General features: G+C 41.2%; 1 protein-coding gene across 1 annotated transcript in view; it reads left to right on the top strand.

The window, feature by feature from the left end:
* Positions 1-3,619: 3,619 nt before the first annotated feature.
* Positions 3,620-22,646, top strand: part of LOC106583797 (uncharacterized) — a 113,695-nt gene continuing 94,668 nt past the window's right edge. The window contains exons 1-6 of the mRNA XM_045705647.2: positions 3,620-4,066; positions 4,149-4,233; positions 7,672-7,843; positions 15,536-15,715; positions 16,036-16,143; positions 21,186-21,301. Of these exons, the coding sequence (XP_045561603.1) occupies positions 4,052-4,066; positions 4,149-4,233; positions 7,672-7,843; positions 15,536-15,715; positions 16,036-16,143; positions 21,186-21,301 (676 nt within the window). The 5' untranslated portion in view covers positions 3,620-4,051. The remainder of the gene's footprint in view (positions 4,067-4,148; positions 4,234-7,671; positions 7,844-15,535; positions 15,716-16,035; positions 16,144-21,185; positions 21,302-22,646) is intronic.

Genomic DNA, 22,646 nt, shown 5'->3' with positions numbered 1-22,646 from the left:
CAAAACACAGAAGAAAATGAAAATATGTGGTTTTCGATTATGGCTTTATGTCAGGGGTACTCAACTATTACCCTACGAGGTCCGGAGCCTGCTGTTTTTTTGTTCTACCTAATAATTACTTGCACACACCTGGTGTCCCAGGTCTAACTCAGTCCTTGATTAGAGGGGAGAAATGAAAAAAATGCAGTGGAACTGGCTTCGAGGTCCAGAGTTGAGTTTGAAGGCTTTCTGGGATAGCTAGCAACTTGTAAAGAATTACCCATCCTAAAATGGAGTATTATTTTAATAGTAATGTTAAATAACATTACTAGTAATGTTGTTAAGCCCAAGTATATATGACTGTACAAAAAAAAAAAATGCATGAAATGAAATGAAATGAAATGTATGAAATGTATGCATTCACTACTGTAAGTCGCTCTGGATAAGAGCGTCTGCTAAATGACTAAAATGTAAATGTAAATGTACTGTTGCGTCTCGTTTAAGTTTACTGTGATGGTACTGATGTTTGTTTATGATAATTGTTAGGTAGAGGTTACTAGCTACAGTGGAATCTTGAAACGAGTCTATCTTTAGCTAGTTTGCTGCCCTGCAGCGCAAGCTAGCTTGACTTGCTATAAAGTTAGAGAAACAAGTTAAGGAAAAAGTAATTAAACAAGACGTGTTTTATTATCACCTGAAATAATATATTTATCCTTTATCTTGAATGAAAAGGTCATATTTTGCAATCTCCCAAAATAAAGGTAATCTCTACAGGCAATCAGTAATTTCGATTAAGATAATGAGCGAGCTTGGACGGACGTAGTCAATATAACTATTTGTTCAGCACTTTTGAAATACACAGCGACAGAATTCAGAACATGGGCCGTTCTTACAGTATTCTCCCTGTACACCAAGTCAGAACCGTAGGATAAATAAAGGGGGCATATAAGCAGACAATGAAAGCTCTTACAACATTCGATGATGACATTTCTTTAAAACAGGCTATGGGCTACAGTACATGTGCACCACCAAGCCAGAACAGTAGGTTAAGTTATGATGGGAAAAGGGAACAAATTATTAGGGTGAGGCACATGGGCTACTAACAGCTTACTACACAACATACACTTAGTATTACTTTCTCAGCTACAGTATACATTTCTCCCTGGCTGCAGGTAGCCTAGTGGCTAGAGTATTGGACTAGTAACTGAAAGATTGCAAGATCAAATCCCCGAGCTGACAAGGTTAAAAAAAAAAAAAGTGTTCTGCCCCTGAACAAGGCAGTTAACCCACTGTTCCTAGGCTGTCATTGAAAATAAGAATTTGCTCTTAACTGACTTGCCTAGTTAAATAAAGGTAAAAAGTAAATAAAAATACATAATTTATGCAGCAGCATACAAGACATTTTTGGACTCACCTTGTTGGGCTGTTCTCATTTGAACAGGAAGGTGGCGTGGTGGTCCTTCGTGGGCAAATTTAGTCATCAAAGTCTGTCATTCTCTGGATTTATTGTGCTTTCAAGACAACTGGGAACTCTGAAAAAAAAAAAGCAGGGTAGAATCATGACGTCAGTGATCTTTAGGTCGGAGCTCTAGAAAGAGGCCAGAGTTCCCGAAATGACAGATATGTTTAAGCTTGGAAAAGAGAGACTTAAACCCAGGCTTGGACCACACAGCCACTTCACTGAATAGCATGCTAGGGATTGCTTTTCAATGCTTGCAGTTAGCCACTGATTCCTTCAAAATCACTCATTGTTGAGTTTGTGATTTCCAACTTGTTGTGTAATGTTTATGGCTAATGGCCTCTGAGCACCGATATGTTTTATCTGTCATTTCTCTTCATTATTTCTCTTCATATGACAAGGATTAAAAAGGATTTGCCAGTAGATTATCAATTTGATTCATGATGATGACTGTTTTGTCTAGTTTGCTAGCTAAGGTTTTGAAAGTATGATGTTGACATGATCAGTCCAACCAAAGCTACGGTAGATATAACGTGATTTTATGTAATTGTATCTGTGGCCAATGACCATATTGGATGGGCACTTCTAATGTAACTTTGGCAGCACCCAAGGGGCTTGAATTTTCGAGCTCTACCCTTAGATTTTGCGGTGATGTAGTGTCCCCATGAGTGACAGAATACTGAGCCAATCACGGTGCAACTAGAGAACATTACCAATCCCTACACTCTGTATTTTCCACTGGCTGCCCCTCCACCACAGAAAGCACTGAGCTGGGCTGAAACACCTGTATATTCCTCTGTCTGCCCCTCCACCACAGAAAGCACTGAGCTGGGCTGAAACACCTGTATATTCCTCTGGCTGCCCCACCACCACAGAAAGCACTGAGCTGGGCTGAAACACCTGTATATTCCTCTGGCTGCCCCACCACCACAGAAAGCACTGAGCTGGGCTGAAACACCTGTATATTCCTCTGGCTGCCCCACCACCACAGAAAGCACTGAGCTGGGCTGAAACACCTGTATATTCCTCTGGCTGCCCCTCCACCACAGAAAGCACTGAGCTGGGCTGAAACACCTGTATATTCCTCTGGCTGCCCCTCCACCACAGAAAGCACTGAGCTGGGCTGAAACACCTGTATATTCCTCTGGCTGCCCCACCACCACAGAAAGCACTGAGCTGGGCTGAAACACCTGTATATTCCTCTGGCTGCCCCTCCACCACAGAAAGCACTGAGCTGGGCTGAAACACCTGTATATTCCTCTGGCTGCCCCACCACCACAGAAAGCACTGAGCTGGGCTGAAACACCTGTATATTCCTCTGGCTGCCCCACCACCACAGAAAGCACTGCGCTGGGCTGAAACACCTGTATATTCCTCTGGCTGCCCCACCACCACAGAAAGCACGGAGCTGGGCTGAAACACCTGTATATTCCTCTGGCTGCCCCTCCACCACAGAAAGCACTGAGCTGGGCTGAAACACCTGTATATTCCTCTGCCTGCCCCACCCCCACAGAAAGCACTGAGCTGGGCTGAAACACCTGTATATTCCTCTGGCTGCCCCTCCACCACAGAAAGCACTGAGCTGGGCTGAAACACCTGCATGTCGGAGCTGCTTTACTCTAGAAAATAAAAACGAGACCCATGTTTGTACGCTGCTTTATTAACTCAATTATATTTTTTATTACATTGTTTGAAAACTGATATGTGACACGTATTAATGCCAAAATAACATGCAAAACAGCCCCCCCCCCCTCCAAAAAAATGCATTGCCACTTTGCATGCAATATGGCTATGATATGTATTTCTTGCGGTATGAATATTAAACATGTCAATATTGTGATTTCCATGTGAATTCGATTAATTATGGAGCCCTAGGGGAGGTGGAAAATGATATGTGACTGCTTGCAGGGATCTCAGAAAATTGTTAAAATATTCTTTATTTTATGCTCCAGCAAGTATAGTTCTGCAGTCTGCAATTTATTATATTGTTTAATACGTCCAAATGTATTTTGCTAGGGCAACCCTGGTTAAAGTAAACTTGTATAAAGTGACCTTTTACCAACGAGATTCTACTGACCCCTGGTGTCTGTGGCGTTGATTACAGTTGTATTTTGGTCGGCCAATTACATTACGACATCACCTTCCCCTTTAAAATTCTCAACCGAAGTTGGCGCTCGATGCGGCGCGCAAACTCAAACGACACTGGAGTCTGTTGTCAGCGACGTCGACTTCTAGCGTTTGTAAGCAGCAGGTGATATAGCAAAAAATCATCAAACGACACTGTTTTATGAAAAATAATTAGCTAATTATAACTCGTCTCGGAACTTTGGATGTACGGAAACATTTTAATGACCGACAGTTTTGCTTATCGTGCGTATTGAAGCCAGGAAGAACGCTAGGTTACGGTATCTAACGTTGTGGATAATGAGTTGGCCTTGGTAACCAAGCAGCTGACAAGCCACCCAGTGAATTTGTAAACAATGCCTTGTGTTGCACATCAATTATTATTATCTATTTGTGCTGAACGTTACTGTATTTGAGAACAGTTTGCTAGCTTACTAGGCAGCTAGCTAGTTGTTTTCTGAGGGAGTTGTGTTTGTCCATCATCTGAAGATGACTTCCGCATTGGTAAGTAAACATGATGATGATGAGTTGTCAACCAATCAACTGACCGGCTAATACTGTAAACATCTTCCTTTCACATTGTTAGGATGATCCAACCCTGGAGAGGCACTTCAAGGGCCACAGAGACACCATAACAAGCGTTGACTTCAACTGTAACATGAAACAAATTGGTAAGTGTTGTTGTTCGTCAATCATTCAAATACAAATAAAAATCAAATATATTTGGTACATGCGCCCGATACTACAGGTGTAGACGTTTACCCGTAATATGTTTACTTATGAGCTCTTCCCAACAATGCGGAGTTAAAAAGCAAGAGAAATTTGCAAAAAAGGAAACAGAAATAACAATAATAAGACTATATACAAGGATTACCAGTACTGAGACAATGTGAAGGGGTATGAGGTAATTGAGGTAATATGTACATGTAGGTAGGGACAAAAGGGACTAGGCAATAAGGATAGATAATAAACAGAGTAGCAGCAGACTATGGAGTTAATGTGTGGGTAGAATCCAGTGAGTGTTGACATTTGTAAATATTTTTTAATTTAACCTTTTATTTAACTAGTTCAAGTCAGTTAAGAACAAATTCTTATTTACAATGATGGCCTACACTGGCCAAACCTGGACGACACTGGGCCAATTGTACGCTGCCCTTGTGGACTCCCAATCACAGCCGGTTGTGATACAGCCTGGATTCGAACCAGGGTGTCTGTAATGACGCCCTGAGCCACTCGGGAACCCCAATCATCAGTTCCTCTTGTCATGTTGGTCATTACATACCTTAGAGAGCTATTTATAACTTGTAAGAATTGTCCAGATCAACTAACTCAACTCAGCTGTTTTTTTATTTAGTTTTTTTTAGTCCATAGATAACCTCACTATTATGTTAGCACCGGCAGGTAGCCTAGTGGTTAGAGCGTTGGGCCAGTAAACGAAAGGTTGCTAGAACGAATCCCCGAGCTGACAAGGTAAAAATCTGTCGTTCTGCCCCCTGAACAAAGCAGTTAACCCACTGTTCCCCGGTAGGCCGTCATTGTAAATAAGAATATGTTCTTAACTGACTTGCCTAGTTAAATAAAGGTAAAATGTATAAATGAAATGATGCACTACCCAATATAGAAATGGCACCTTGTACATTCTACTATTATAACTTTCAATAGTAAGTTTAAAGTCGGACTGAGTTCCTTAAAAACAACTATTTTCTTATAAAGCATTTTTTTTGTGTGGGACCACTTTGTAGCCCTAGACCAGTTTGGGAACCACTGGTGCAATGGGTACAGTCTGTTTGTCTTAAACTGTATTAGGTGTCTAATGGGTACAGTCTGTTTGTGCTTTAGCCAACTCTATCAGTGTTTTTATCGTTGCAGCTGTAGCTTGGCAGAGACAGGGCTGGTTACAGCATATTCACTAATAGCTCTGAGACAGAACATCTGGATTCTGTGTATTGGTTGGACTCCCTGAGTTGTGGATCGTTCAGATGGATGGCGACGGAAAATAACAACAATATAACCGGCTTCATCAAAATTAAGTTTCCTGTCAACGAAGGCATATGTATAATCTCTGGAAACTTTACTTACCAGGCGTAAAGTGAAATGTGTTCCTCGCTATCAAATAAATGTCTGAATCTAACTTTTTGTCTGAACCGCACCATATTCCTGCTGAGTTAGACAGTTGGCTGCCGTTAGGATCACACATGGATGAAATCGGACAATATTGTTGTTTTCCAACCAATACACAGACTCCAGATATTCTGTCCCACAGCTATGACACTACTATGGCACGACCTGGCTAGTTAACTGGGGTATATTCACTGGAAACCCAACCGACGCAAATGGGGAGGGACCTACCTGAATATGTACAATAGAAACTCGTTTTCATTTATGTTTGCAACCGTTTTCTACATTGTGCACTAATGAATACACCGTGGTATTCTTGGTTCATCCAGTGACCGGCTCCACATACAACATGCATCATGGGACCAGACTAGCTAGCCAGTTAACTTCTCTAGGGTAGGGGGCAGTATTTTGACGTCCGGATGAAAGGCGTACCCGTAGTAAACTGCCTGCTACTCAGGCTCAGAAGGTAGGATATGCATATTATTAGTAGATTTGGATAGAAAACACTCTGAAGTTTCTAAAACTGTTTGAATGATGTCTGTGAGTATAACAGAACTCATATGGCAGGCAAAAACCTGAGAAAAATCCAACCAGGAAGTGTGGAAATCTGAGGCTTGTAGTTTTTCAAGTGATTGCCTATACAGTATACAGTGACTTAGGGTTCATTTTTCACTTCCTAAGGCTTCCACTAGATGTCAACAGTCTTTAGAACGTTGTTTCATGCTTCTACTGTGACTGGGGAGAGAACAAGAGGTCCTGGAGTCAGATGACTGAGAGAATGACATGAGTTCAGTGGCGCTCACTCATGTGAGAGTTAGCTGTGTTCCTTTTCTTTTTTGAAGACATTGGAATTGTCCGGTTGCAATATTACTGAAGATTTATGATAAAAACATCCTAAAGATTGATGCTATACATCGTTTCACATGTTTCTACGAACGTAAATCTAACTTTTTTTACTTTTCGTCGTGACATTTTGCGCTCGCTTCCTGCATTTGGAGTAGTGGACTAAACGCGCAAACAAAAAGGAGGTATTTGGACATAAATTATGGACTTTATCGAACAAAATAAACATTTATTGTGGAACTGGGATTCCTGGGAGTGCATTCTGATGAAGATCATCAAAGGTAAGTGAATATTTATAATGTAATTTTTGTTATTTCTGTTGACTCCAAAATGACAGGTATCTGTATGGCTTGTTTTGATATCTGAGCGCTGTACTCAGATTATTGCAAAATTTGCTTTCGCCGTAAAGCTTTTTTGAAATCGGACACAGCGGTTGCATTAGGGAGAAGTGTATCTATAATTCTTTGAATAACTGTTGAATATTTTATCAATGTTTATGATGAGTATTTCTGTAAATTGATGTTCTCATTCACTGGAAGTTTTGGGAGGCAAAACATTTCTGAACATTACACCCCAATGTAAAATGTTTTTTTGGGATATAAATATGAACTTTATCGAGCAAAACATACATGTATTGTGTAACATGAAGTCCTATGAGTGCCATCTGATGAAGATCATCAAAGGTTAGTGATTAATGTTAGCTGTATTTCTGGTTTTTGTGACGCCTCTCCTTGCTTGGAAAATGTCTGTGTGGTTTTTCTTGTCTCGGCGCTGTCCTAACATAATCGAATGTTATGCTTTCGCCAATAAAGCCTTTTTGAAATCGGACAATGTTATTGGACTAACGAGAAGTGTATCTTTTAAAATGGGATATAATAGTTGTATGTTTTGAGAAATTTGAATTATGAGATTTTTGTTGTTTTGAATTTGCCGCCCTGCTATTTCACTGGCTGTTGAATAGTGTGTCCCGCTAGCGTTTGCTCCTGCCCCAGCTATAGGCTCCACACACATGTGGCAACAGACTCGACTAACTTCTTTATATGTCTCTCTGATCTTGGTTGCTCCAGTTACAGGCTCCATTTATATATATTATAGCTAACTGATAATATAATGAACTGATAATATGTCTATGTTCTTGTTGTCTCCAGCGACCGGCTCCATGGATTCCTGTCTCATGATCTGGAACTTGAAGCCCCAAATGAGAGCCTATCGGTTTGTGGGACATAAAGACGCTGTGACGTCAGTCCAGTTCTCTCCCTCCGGACATCTGGTGGCCTCAGCTTCCAGGGACAAGACTGTCCGCCTCTGGGTGCCCAGTGTGTAAGTCTCTCACCCCCCCATACATTGTTTTGGGGCGGCAGGTAGCCTTGTGGTTAGAGCGTTGGGCCGGTAACGGGCGGTAACCGAAAGGTTGCTGGATCGAATCCCATGAGCTGACAAGGTAAAAATCTGTCGTTCTGCCCCTGAACAAGGCAGTTAACCCACTGTTCCCCGGTAGGCCGTCCTTGTAAATAAGAATTATTATTATTATTCTGGGATATTATCTATATACAGCTAGATGCTGTTTTCCATTGTTCCCTTAGGTCTATTACTGGTGATGGTTGTAGAACTCACCATTGTTCCCTTAGGTCTATTACTGGTGATGGTTCTAGAACTCACCATTGTTCCCTTAGGTTTATTACTGGTGCTGGTTCTAGAACTCACCATTGTTCCCTTAGGTCTATTACTGGTGCTGGTTCTAGAACTCACCATTGTTCCCTTACGGTGTATTACTGGTGATGGTTCTAGAACTCACCATTGTTCCCTTAGGTCTATTACTGGTGATGGTTCTAGAACTCACCATTGTTCCCTTAGGTTAATTACTGGTGCTGGTTCTAGAACTCACCATTGTTCCCTTAGGTCTATTACTGGTGATGGTTCTAGAACTCACCATTGTTCCCTTAGGTTAATTACTGGTGCTGGTTCTAGAACTCACCATTGTTCCCTTAAATAAAATAAAAAAATGTTTTTAAAAGATAGAATTGAAGATGTGGCTATTATACACTTCCCATAAATTATTTATGCCACATATTGCCGCTGGGTGGCAGTGATGTTACATTTTACATTTGTGTCATTTAGCAGATCTCTTATCCAGAGCGACATACAGTTAGTACATTCATCTTAAGGTAGCTAGGATGGCCAACCACATATATCAGTCATAGTGAGTACATTTCCTCAATAAAGTAGCTATCAGCAAAGTCTCTGCTAGTAGTAAAGTGTGAGTGTTCACAAAAGGCATGTTTTATTAGACCTTTTATAATCTGAAGGTTGTGTGAATAAATCAGCCAGACAGAGGAGAACCTTAGTCACTCAACCATGGAGGACTGCCTCTGAAACCTAGACAGTCATGTGACTCCACATGTGTTTACTGGAACAGAGAGAAGGAAGATGTTAACTATGCTCTTACTGGTGTAAGATCTGACAATGGAGAACACGCTCACGCTCTGGTGCTGCAGCCTTCTCCTTCTATAACATGATGTGTGAATAGAAGAATCTATGGTGGAAAGAATGGCTAGACAGTGAAGTGTGAATAATGGATTTGTCTGAATGGAGATAGGAAGTTTGTAGTCTAGGCGGCTTGGAGAGGAAGTTTGTAGCCTACATTTTACATTTACATTTTAGTAATTTAGCAGACGCTCTTATCCAGAGCGACTTACAGTTGTGAATGCATACATTTCATACATTTGTTTTACCGTACTGGTCCCCCGTGGGAATCGAACCCACAACCCTGGCGTTGCAAACACCATGCTCTACCAACTGAGCCTAGGCGGCTTGGAGAGGAAGTGCTAGGAAGTTTGTAGTCTAGACGACTTGGAGAAGTGCTCAATTTTTCAACAGCACTTCGATTGAACAGATTTTCCCATTCAGTCCAGCAGTTTTCCATTTAGTTGTATGTGAATGACATTTTTGTAGTATGTGGAGCGTGTGTTATCTGAGAGGACTGTATCCCAGGAATAACACCACTGTAACATCTGACTGCTGCTGAAGCACTGCTTTCAAACTGAGCCACTTCCTTCCTACAAATATCTTGGCATCTGGCTTGATGACACTGTCATTTAAATTAAAAAAACATGTCACTGAGCTGGTGAAGAAGTTGAAGTTTAAAGTTGGTTTGTTTTACAGAAACAAAGCCTGTCTGACTTTAGTTAACAGGAAAGATATTGTCCAGGACACTTTCATGTCTATTTTAGATTCTGGGATATTATCTATATACAGCTAGATGCTGTTTTCCATTGTTCCCTTAGGTCTATTACTGGTGATGGTTCTAGAACTCACCATTGTTCCCTTAGGTTTATTACTGATGATGGTTCTAGAACTCACCATTGGGCCCTTAGGTTTATTACTGGTGATGGTTCTAGAACTCACCATTGTTCCCTTAGGTGTATTACTGGGGATGGTTCTAGAACTCACCATTGGTCCCTGAGGTTTATTACTGGTGATGGTTCTAGAACTCACCATTGGGCCCTTAGGTTTATTACTGGGGATGGTTCTAGAACTCACCATTGTTCCCTTAGGTTTATTACTGGTGATGGTTCTAGAACTCACCATTGGGCCCTTAGGTTTATTACTGGTGCTGGTTCTAGAACTCACCATTGTTCCCTTAGGTTTATTACTGATGATGGTTCTAGAACTCACCATTGTTCCCTTAGGTTTATTACTGGTGATGGTTCTAGAACTCACCATTGGGCCCTTAGGTTTATTACTGGTGATGGTTCTAGAACTCACCATTGTTCCCTTAGGTTTATTACTGGTGATGGTTCTAGAACTCACCATTGGGCCCTTAGGTGTATTACTGGTGATGGTTCTAGAACTCACCATTGGTCCCTGAGGTTTATTACTGATGATGGTTCTAGAACTCACCATTGTTCCCTTAGGTTTATTACTGATGATGGTTCTAGAACTCACCATTGTTCCCTTAGGTCTATTACTGGTGATGGTTCTAGAACTCACCATTGTTCCCTTAGGTTTATTACTGGTGATGGTTCTAGAACTCACCATTGTTCCCTTAGGTCTATTACTGGTGATGGTTCTAGAACTCACCATTGGTCCCTGAGGTTTATTACTGATGATGGTTCTAGAACTCACCATTGGGCCCTTAGGTTTATTACTGGTGATGATTCTAGAACTCACCATTGTTCCCTTAGGTTTATTACTGGTGATGATTCTAGAACTCACCATTGTTCCCTTAGGTTTATTACTGGTGATGGTTCTAGAACTCACCATTGTTCCCTTAGGTCTATTACTGGTGATGGTTTGTGCTTTGTATCAAAAAGTGGTTTGGGCCTCTCTATGTAAGGAGAGCAGCATTTTTTTTGTGTTTCTATACAAAGCACTCATGCAGAAACTTCCTATTTGTATCTGTCATCATTAATTCAATTTATACTTGCAAATGACCAAACCCAGTCTCAGGCTTGAATAACACAACAAAACCAAAAAACATTGGAAGGCCCTTCGGTCTCCACAGAGCTGCTTTTAGTTCTTGTTGTCTGCTTTACGTGGATCAACTCACAGAACTCTCTGGAATGAGATGTTCTGGACCCTACTGGATCAGTTCAGTGTCATGATCAGACACCTCTGTGTTGATAAATGTGTCTGTTTTTCTATTTTTATTGTTCTAATTGTGTGTATTGTATGTGTTTGATGTATTTATGAAGGGCTCATCTGTAAATTAGACCCTAGTCTCAGTATGAATTTCCTGTCAAAATAACACACACACACACTCATAGAATATACTACACTCTCTAAGACTCGATGAAATATTTACATGACGACTCTGTCATGCTGCAGAGTGTTGGAGTGAAAACCTTCAGAGAGCATACCTTCTTTCACATAACACAATGGATAAGCACCTGTGCAAGAGGAACATCTATGTGAGAATGCTCAGCGTTCAACACCATAGTGCCCTCAAAGCTCATCACTAAGCTAAGGACCCTGGGACTAAACACCTCCCTCTGCAACTGGATCCTGGACTTCCTGACGGGTGGTGAGGGTAGGCAGCAACAGGTCTGCCACGCTGATCCTCAGCACGGGGGCCCCTCAGGGGTGCGTGCTTAGTCCCTTCCTGTACTCCCTGTTCACCCACGACTGCATGGCCGCGCACGACTCCAACACCATCATTAAAGTTTGCTGACAACACGACGGTGTTGGGCCTGATCACCAACAACGACGAGAAAGCCTATAGGGAGGAGGTCAATGACCTGGCAGTGTGGTTTCCAGGACAACAACCTTTCCTTCAACGTCAGCAAGACAAAGGAGCTGATCGTGGACAAACAGGAAACGGAGGGCTGGAGCACGCCCCCATCCGCTTCTTGATTTGTTGCATCACCGCTTGGCATGGCAACTGCTTTGCATTCGACCACAAACCGCTACAGAGGGTAGTGCGTACGGCCCAGCACATCACTGGGGCCAAGCTCCCTGTCATCCACGAGCTTTATACTAGGCGGTGTCAGAGGAAGGCCCTAAAAATTGTCAAAGACTCCAGCCACCCAAGTCATAGACTGTTCTCCCTGCTACCGCACGGCAAGCGGTACCGACGTACCAAGTCTGGAACCAACAGGATGCTGAACAGGTTCTACCCCCAAGCCATAAGACTGCTAAATACAGTTGAAGTCGGAAGTTTATGTACACTTAGGTTGGAGTCATTAAAACTACATCTGCGGCCTCATTTATCAATATTGAGTAGAAACTATTCTAAAATATTACTTATGAACGCCATTTTGAATGTTTGTACGCAAATAAAAATGTTTTTAATTTATCAAACGATCCTACTAGCTTCACACGCACACCTGTAGGATATAACTGTTGATACATACCAATTGTTCTTAGCCTCAGTGCTCGTGCACGTCCTTGGCTGGTTTTGAATTTCGAAACGCCCCTTAATTAACCATATATGGTGATAATCACCCCTTTTAAAGCCTGTGGGGGGGAATATACAACGCTGTACCATGAAATAACAACGGCGAAACCAAAAAAAACCCAGAGAATAACAAACCTTTCTGTGACTGAAATAGAGGTATTAGTGTCAGAGACTGAGTACAATCAAAAGGTTTGATTTGACTCACTCAGTTGTGGTTTGACCAGTTAAAATATAAAACACATCTACAAAGAGAGAACCATTAGGACAATTCAAGTTGCTTTATAGATGGCAAATATACTTCAAATGAGTTGTCAACATTCACTAATTAGAGGTCGACCGATTAATCGGAATGGCCGAATAATTAGGGCCGATTTAAAGTTTTCATAACAATCGGTAATCGGTATTTTTGGACGCCGATTTTTATTTTATTTATATATATATATATATATTTTTTTTTTTATATATATTTTTTAAATTCATTTTTTAATTTTTATATTTAAAAAAAAAACATTTGTATTAAATGTTTATTTTAGTATTTAAAATTTTTTAATATTTTTTTAAATTTGAATATATTTTTATATATATATATATATATATATATATATATATATATATATATATATATATTTATTTTTTTTTTTTATTTTTTTTTTTGTATTTTAATTTTTTTAACACCTTTATTTAACTAGGCAAGTCAGATTAAGAACATTCTTATTTTCAATGACGGCCTAGGAACGGGGGCTAACTGCCTTGTTCAGGGGGGATTCGGGGATTCGTTTTGGTAACCTTGGTTACTAGTCCAACGCTCAAACCACCTGCCTTACATTGCACTCCACGAGATGAGATGATAGTTTCCGGATACGACCATATTAATGACCAAAGGCTCGTATTTCTGTGTGTTTATTATGTTATAATTAAGTCTATGATTTGATAGAGCAGTCTGACTGAGCGATGGTAGGCACCAGCGTTTTTCACTCATCACGTTTATTCCGAAAAATGTCTGTCCTCACTCTGGTTGCCTATGGACAAACATTAAGAATAAGCTACGTGGTGAGTTGATGCCTATTCGGCAGCTAGTTAGCTAGGTTTGTATGCATTGCTACTTTGTATGCATTGTTGGTTGGCAACCTTTTTACTTTACGTTTTTTGGAACAGATTCCTGTTGGAACGTTCCACAAATTATACCCACCCCTTCAAGCCTGTCAACTCCCGAGATTAGGCTGGTGTAACCGATGTGAAATGGCTAGCTAGTTAGCGGGGTGCGCACGAATAGCGTTTAAAACGTCACTCGCTCTGAGACTTGGAGTAGTTGTTTCCCTTCCTCTACATGGGTAACGCTGCTTCGAAGGTGGCTGTTGTCGATGTGTTCCTGGTTCAAGCCCAGGTAGGAGCGAGGAGAGGGACGGAAGCTATACTGTTACACTGGCAATACTAAAGTGCCTATAAGAACATCCAATAGTCAAAGGTATATGAAATACAAATCGTATAGAGAGAAATAGTCCTATAATAACTACAACCTAAAACTTACCTGGGAATATTGAAGACTCATTTTAAAAGGAACCACCAGCTTTCATATGTTCTCATGTTCTGAGCAAGGAACTTAAACGATAGCTTTTTTACATGGCACATATTGCACTTTTACTTTATTCTCCAACACTTTGTTTTGCATTATTTAAACCAAATTGAACATGTTTCATTATTTATTTGAGGCTAAATAGATTTTATTGATGTATTATATTAAGTTAAAATAAGTGTTCATTCAGTATTGTTGTAGTTGTCATTATTACAACAGCAAAAAAATAAAAAAATAAAATAAAAATCGGCTGATTAATCGGTATCGGCTTTTTTGGCCACCCAACAATCGGTATCGGCGTTAAATCATAATCGGTCGACCTCTATCACTAATAAAGCCATCCATCCTCAACAGCTCCTTCCTGTAGGCTTTATAGGCCAACATTGCTGTTCTGGCAGAACGAACGAGTCAGACGTTCCACCTGGCCAAGACATTCAGCAGCGTCTTCTGCACGTCACATATCATAAAGAATAAAGAGCGGAAACGCATTCCGTTAACCTTAGTTAAAATCATTTTTTTTTGGGGGGGGGGGGGGGTCGCTGTCTCTATCACTGTGTTTTGTAATGGGGAAACCCATTGATGGCGTCATGGCAAAGAAACCCCCTCTTGACTTCATCCTGTTGGTGCCATGGAAACTGTGTGTTACTACTGTTCTGTTTTTTTTATTTTTTATTTTTTTATTGCATCCAAAACATTGGCTCATCGAATGGCTGTGAGACGTCAATCAGCAGCTCAAGCTGAGAAGTTCCCAATGCTGAAAAACCGAGGGTGGGTAGTAGCACTTAGCACTAGTCCACCACAATGACATGTTTGCCTTTTTTTTTTTTAAGTAGACCTTAAATCCCTTCCATAAAAAAAAATCCTATAAGATTGGCTCGTCAGACATCGTTTCCCAAAACCAATCTGTATTTTCTGCAGAAAACGTTCCCACCAGTCTCTTTAAAAAAAAAAAAAACACGCGCTCGTTCCCTGTGAAAGTACAGCTTGTGTCGGATCTTCCTGACAGAGCAGATCAGACATCTCTCATTGCATCTCCCATTATCTCCGTCTTTTTTCAAATAGGATTTATACAATGGTTTACCTTTCACACTTGCCTCTAATTTAACAAATGACTGTATTGGTTATTGGTTATTATTGTAAAAAAATTGAAATAAAAATGTAATAAAAAAAATTAAAACTTATTTGAAATAATTACTCACAATTGTACACATTTTCAACATATATTTTCCCAACAAACCACTTGGCACTGTGCATATGCATGGTTATGGCTGTGTGTAAAATTGACTCAAAATCAAACAAACGTTCATAATGATAAATCTCATACTTTGAGTGTGAAATGGTCCCACGCGCATGGTTTACGCACAGATTTGTGCCTAAGTATTATTGATAGACGAGGCTCCTGTCGTTTTACGTGACAAATACAGTTACATTTTAATTTCATTTTGTAATGCCACGATGGCCATGAGTAGAATAAGAAAAACTCAGTTGGTCAGGAAATTGGGCCTGGGGGAGGGGTCATAATTCCTCTGTTTCTTCCTTTCAGTAAGGGCGAGTCCACAGTGTTCCGAGCCCACACCGGAACGGTCCGCAGTGTCAGTTTCTCCGGTGACGGACAGACCTTGGTCACCGCCTCCGACGACAAAACTCTCAAAGTTTGGACCGTTCACAGACAGAAGTTCCTTTTCTCTCTCAACCAACACATGAACTGGGTCCGCTGTGCCAAGTATGAAACCGATAACCTGTTTTTACCCTCACAACAACGTTATGATTTACGATGGCTTTATGGAATCAACAATCTGTTTCTTAGCCTGGTCTCAGATCTGTTTGTGCTCTCTATGACAATGAACATACGATTTAGCAAGACGGCATCCAACAGATCTGAGATCAGGCTATCTGTTACTGTTTCTCTCATAACACACAAATATTAAAACAGGCTTTATGTACATTTTTAAAGCATTATACAAGTTATAACTGAAGTATAGTATTTCAAATAGTGTATTTATGTTTAGTGCGTATGCCATTGTTGGTCCTTTCTGTCTTCAGGTTTTCACCAGACGGCAGGTTGATCGTGTCGGCCAGTGACGACAAGAGCATTAAGATCTGGGACAAGAACAGTCAGGAGTGTATCCACTCATTCTATGAACATGGAGGGTAAGGCTTAATCTGTAGTGAACTACCCCTGGAACATGGAGGGTAAGGCTTAATCTGTAGTGAACTACCCCTGGAACATGGAGGGTAAGGCTTAATCTGTATACAGTGCGTTCGGAAAGTATTCAGAGCCCTTGACTTTTTCCCACATTTTGTTACGTTACAACCTTATTCTAAAATGGATTAAATAGATTTACCCCTCATCAATCTACACACAATACCCCCATAATGACATCACAATACCCCCATAATGACAAAAGAAAAACAGGTTTTTAGAAAAGTTTCAAATTAAAAGGAAGTTTAAAACTGAAAAATACATTTACATAAGTATTCAGACCCTTTACTCTGTTCTTTGTTGAAGAACGTTTGGCGGTATTTACAGCCTTGAGTCTTCTTCGGTATGACGCTACAAGCTTGGCACACCTGTATTTGGGGAATTTCCTCCATTCTTCTCTGCAGATCCTCTCAAGCTCTGTCAGGTTGGATGGGGAGCGTCGCTGCAGTTATTTTCAGGTCTCTCCAGAGATGTTCGATCGGGTTCAAGTCTGGGCTCTGGCTGGGCCACTCAAGGACATTCAGAGACTTGTCCCGAAGCCTCTCCTGCGTTGTCTTGGCAGTGTGCTTAGGGTCGTTGTCCTGTTGGAAGGTGAACCTTCACCCCAGTCTGAGGTCCTGAGCACTCAAGAGCAGGTTTTCATCAAGGATCTCTTTGCAATTTGCTCCTTTCCCTCGATCCTGACTAGTCTCCCAGCCCCTGCTGTTGAAAAACATCCCCACAGCATGATGCTGCCACCACCATGCTTCACCGTAGGGATGGTGCCAGGTTTCCTCAAGATGTGACGCTTGGCATTCAGGCCAAAGAGTTAAATCTTGGTTTCATCAGACCAAAGAATCTTGTTTCTCATGGTCTGTGAGTCCTTTAGGTGCCTTTTGGCAAACGCCAAGCGGGCTGTCATGTGCCTTTTACTAAGGAGTGGCTTCCATCTGGCCACTCTACCATAAAGGCCAGATTGGTGGAGTGCTGCAGAGATGGTTGTCCTTTTGGAAGGTTCTCCCATCTACACAGAAGAACTCTGGAGCTCTGTCAGTGACCATCGGGTTCTTGGTCACGTCCCTGACCAAGGCCCTTCTTCCCTGATTGCTCAGTTTGGCCGGGCAGCCAGCTCTAGGAAGAGTCTTGGTGGTTTCAAACTTCTTTCATTTAAAAATGATGGAGGCCACTGTGTTCTTGGGGACCTTCAATGCTGCAGAAATTAGTTGGTACCCTTCCCCAGATCTATGACTCGACACAATCCTGACTTGGAGCTCTACGGACAATTCCTTTGATCTCATGGCTTGGTTTTTGCTCTGACATGCACTGTCAACTGTGGGACCTTATATAGACAGGTGTGTGCCTTTCCAAATCATGCCCAATCAATTGAATTTACTGCAGGTGGACTCCAAATTGTAGAAACATCTCAAGGATGATCAATAGAAACAGGACGCACCTGAGCTCAATTTTGAGTCTCATAGGAAAGGGTGTGAATACTTCTGTAAATAAGGTATTTCTGTTTTTTTATGTTTCATAAACATTTCCATTATGTCATTTTGGGGTATTGTATGTAGATTCATTGTTCATTTAATCCATTTCAGAATAAGGCTGTAATGTAACAAAATGTGGAAATGAATACTTCCAAATGCACTGTGTATGCATCTCTCACTCTCTTATCACTCACACACACACACACACACACACACACACACACACACACACACACACACACACACACACACACCACACCCTCAAACCTTTTGACACCTACTCATTCAAGGGTTTTTCTTTATTTTTACTATTTTCTACATTGTATAATAATAGTGAAGACATCAAAACTATGAAATAACACACATGGAATCATGTAGTAACCAAAAAAGTTTTAAACAAATCAAAATATATTTTATATTTGAGATTCTTCAAAGTAGCCACCCTTTGCCTTGATGACAGCTTTGCACACTCTTAGCATTATCTCAACCAGCTTCATGAGGTTGTCACCTGGAATACATTTCAATTAACAGGTGTGCCTTGTTAAAAGTACATTCTTTTGGCATTTCTTTCCTTATTGCGTTTGAGCCAATCAGTTGTGTTGTGACAAGGTAGGGGTGGTATACAGAAGATATCCATATTTGGTAAAAGACCAAGTCCATATTATGGCAAGAACAGCTCAAATAAGCAAAGAGAAATGACAGTCCATCATTACTTTAAGACATGATGGTCAGTCAATCTGGAACAATTCAATAACTTTTAAAGTTTCTTCAAGTGCAGTCGCAAAAACCATCAAGAGCTATGATGAAACTGGCTCTCATGAGGACCGCCACAGGAATGGAAGACCCAGAGTTACCTCTGCTGCAGAGGATAAGTTCATTAGAGTTACCAGCCTCAGATTGCAGCCCAAGTAAATGCTTCACAGAGTTCAAGTAACAGACACATCTCAACATCAACTGTTCAGAGGAGACTGTGTGAATCGGGTCTTCATGGTCAAATTGCTGCAAAGAAACCACTACTAAAGGACACCAATAGGAAGAAGAGACTTGCTTGGGACAAGAAACATGAGCAATGGACATTAGACCAGTGGAAATCTGTCCTTTGGTCAGATGAGTCCAAATTTGAGATTTTTGGTTCCAACCGCCGTGTCTTTGTGAGACGCAGAGTAGGTGAACGGATGCTCTCCGCATGTGTGGTTCCCATCGTGAAGCATGGAGGAGGAGGTGTGATGTTTGGATGCTTTGCTGGTCATACTGTCAGTGATTTATTTAGAATTCAAGGCACACTTAACTAGCATGGGTATAACAACATTCTGCAGTGATACGCCATCCCATCTGGTTGGCGCTTATTGGCACTATCATTTATTTTTCAATAGGACAATGACCCAACACACCTCCAGGCTGTGTAAGGGCTATTTGACCAAAACGGAGGGTGATGGATTGCTGCATCAGATGACCTGGCCTCCACAATCACAGAACCTAAACCCAATTGAGATGGTTTGGATGAGTTGGACAGCAGATTGAAGGAAAAGCAGCCAACATGTGCTCAGCATATGTGGGAACACCTTCAAGACTGTTGGAAAAGCATTCCAGGTGATGCTGGTTGAGAGAATGCCAAGAGTGTGCAAAGTTGTCATCAAGGCAAAGGGTTGCTACTTTGAAGAATCTCAAATATGACATTTATTTTGATTTGTTTATCACTTTTTTGGTTACTACATGATTCCATATGTGTTATTTCATAGTTTTGATGTCTTCACTAAAAATAAAGAAAATAAAAATCCTTGAATGAGTAGGTGTGTCCAAACTTTTGACTGGTACTGTGCATGTCATGTTGTTTATCCATTGTTCTTGTGTTTACAGTTGAAGTCGGAAGTTTACATACACTTAGCTTGGAGTCATTAAAACTCGTTTTTCAACCACTCCACAAATTTCTTGTTAACAAACGATATAGTTTTGCCAAGTCGGTTAGGACATCTACTTTGTGCATGACACAAGTCATTTTTCCAACAATTGTTTACAGACAGATTATTTCACTTATAATTCACTGTATCACAATTCCAATGGGTCAGAAATGTACGTACACTAAGTTGACTGTGCCTTTAAACAGCTTGGAAAATTCCAGAAAATTATATCATGGCTTTAGAAGCTTCTGATAGGCTAATTGACATAATTTTAGTCAATTGGAGGTGTACCTGTGGATGTATTTCAAGGCTTACCTTCAAACTCAGTGCCTCTTTGCTTGACATCATGGAAAAATTAAAAGAAATCAGCCAATACCTCCACAATCGTATACCTACACAAGTCTGGATCATCCTTGGGAGCAATTTCCAAATGCCTGAAGGTGCCACGTTCATCTGTACAAACGATGGTACACAAGTATAAACACCATGGGACCACGCAGCCATCATACCGCTCAGGAAGGAGACGCATTCTGTCTCCTAGAGATTCATGTACTTTGGTGCGAAAAGTGCAAATCAATCCCAGAACAACAGCAAAGGACCTTGTGAAGATGCTGGAGGATACAGGTACAAAAGTATCTATATCCACAGTAAAACGAGTCCTATATCGACATAAGCTGAAAGGCCGCTCAGCAAGGAAACCAAAACCGCCATAAAAAATCCATACTACAGTTTGCAGCTGCACATGGGGACAAAGATTGTACTTTTTGGAGAAATCTCCTCTGGTCTGATGAAAGAAAAATATAACTGTTTGGCCATAATGACCATCGTTATGTGTGGAGGGAAAAGGGGGAGGCTTGCAAGCCGAAGAACACCATCTCAACCGTGAAGCACGGGGGTGGCAGCATCATGTTGTGGCGGTGCTTTGCTGCAGGAGGGACTGGTGCACTTCACAAAATAGATGGCATCATGAGGGAGGAAAATTATGTGGATATATTGAAGCAACATCTCAAGACATCAGTCAGGAAGTTAAAGCTTGGTCACAAATGGGTCTTCCAAATGGACAATGACCCCAAGCATACTTCCGAAGTTGTGTCAAATGGCTTAAGGACAACAAACTCAATGTATTGGAGTGGCCATCACAAAGCCCTGACCTCAATCCTATAGAACATTTGTGGGCAGAACTGAACAACCATGTGCGAGCAAGGAGGCCTACAAACCTGACTCAGTTACACCAGCTCTGTCAGGAGGAATGGGCCAAAATTCACTCAAGATATTGTGGGAAGCTTATGGAAGGCTACCCGAAAGTTTTGATCCAAGTTAAACAATTTAAAGGGAATGCTACCAAATACTAATTGAGTGTATGCAAACTTCCGACCCGCTGGGAATGTGATGAAAGAAATAAAAACTGGAATAAATCATTCTCTCTACTATTATTCTGACATTTCACATTCTTAAAATAAAGTGTTGATCCTAACTGACCTAAAACAGGGAATTTTTACTTGGATTAAATGTCAGGGACTGTGTGAAACTGAGTTTAAATGTATTTGGCTAAAGGTGTATGTATATTTCTGACTTCAGCTGTATATGCTATGTTGACAGATTGTCTGTTTCTGTCCTGTTATCTAGGTATGTAAACTACACTGACTTCCACCCCAGTGGAACGTGCATTGCTGCAGCAAGCACAGACAACACTGTCAAGGTCTGGGACATCAGGACCAACAAATTACTGCAGCATTACCAAGGTAAGGATCAGAGTAATAATATGGACCACAGTTTGGCAGGGTTAGAGTCCGGGAATGACGTCTAAAAACCAGAGGAATAATATGGACCACAGCTTGGCAGGGTTAGAGTCCGGTAACGACCTCCAAAACCTGTTGAAAAGTGCACTACTTTCTTTAAACAACTTTTTTTCTAAAAATGGATTTGCCAAAGCACTTTGATAATACTTCTGATTTCCTAAACGAACTGCTGTTATGTAAAATGGAACACCATTATTATTCACAGCAATTATAGACTACACAAGGGGAGACGACTGTTCCCTTTAAAGCTTTTGTCTCCGCTCTCAGCCCTAGTCAGAGTAGAGAGTTGGCTTAGTCTACCCTGGAACATGGAGGGTAAGGCTTAATCCGTAGTGAACCACCCCTGGAACATGGAAGGACACGTCTTAATCTGTAGTGAACTACCCCTGGAACATGGAGGGTAAGGCTTAATCTGTAGTGATCTACCCCTGGAACATGGAGGGTAAGGCTTAATCTGTAGTGACCTACCCCTGGAACATGGAGGGTAAGGCTTAATCTGTAGTGACCTACCCCTGGAACATGGAAGGTAAGGCTTAATCTGTATTGGACTACCCCTGGAACATGGAGGGTAAGGCTTAATCTGTAGTGATCTACCCCTGGAACATGGAGGGTAAGGCTTAATCTGTAGTGGAACATGGAGGTTAAGGCTTAATCTGTAGTGAACTACCCCTGGAACATGGAGGGTAAGGCTTAATCTGTAGTGGAACATGGAGGGTAAGGCTTAATCTGTAGTGAACTACCCCTGGAACATGGAGGGTAAGGCTTAATCTGTAGTGAACTACCCCTGGAACATGGAGGGTAAGGCTTAATCTGTAGTGGAACATGGAGGGTAAGGCTTAATCTGTAGTGAACTACCCCTGGAACATGGAGGGTAAGGATTAATCTGTAGTGAACTACCCCTGGAACATGGAGGGTAAGGCTTAATCTGTAGTGGAACATGGAGGGTAAGGCTTAATCTGTAGTGAACTACCCCTGGAACATGGAGGGTAAGGCTTAATCTGTAGTGAACTACCCCTGGAACATGGAGTGTAAGGATTAATCTGTAGTGAACTACTCCTGGAACATGGAGGGTAAGTAGTGAACTACCCCTGGAACATGGAGGGTAAGGATTAATCTGTAGTCAACTACCCCTGGAACATGGAGGGTAAGGATTAATCTGTAGTGAACTACCCCTGGAACATGGAGGGTAAGGATTAATCTGTAGTGAACTACCCCTGGAACATGGAGGGTAAGTAGTGAACTACCCCTGGAACATGGAGGGTAAGGATTAATCTGTAGTGAACTACCC

The sequence above is a fragment of the Salmo salar genome, chromosome 22 (assembly GCF_965601325.2).
Source record: "Salmo salar chromosome 22, fSalSal1, whole genome shotgun sequence".
Classification (NCBI taxonomy): domain Eukaryota; kingdom Metazoa; phylum Chordata; class Actinopteri; order Salmoniformes; family Salmonidae; genus Salmo; species Salmo salar.
This window is presented reverse-complemented; position numbering and strand designations above follow the sequence as displayed.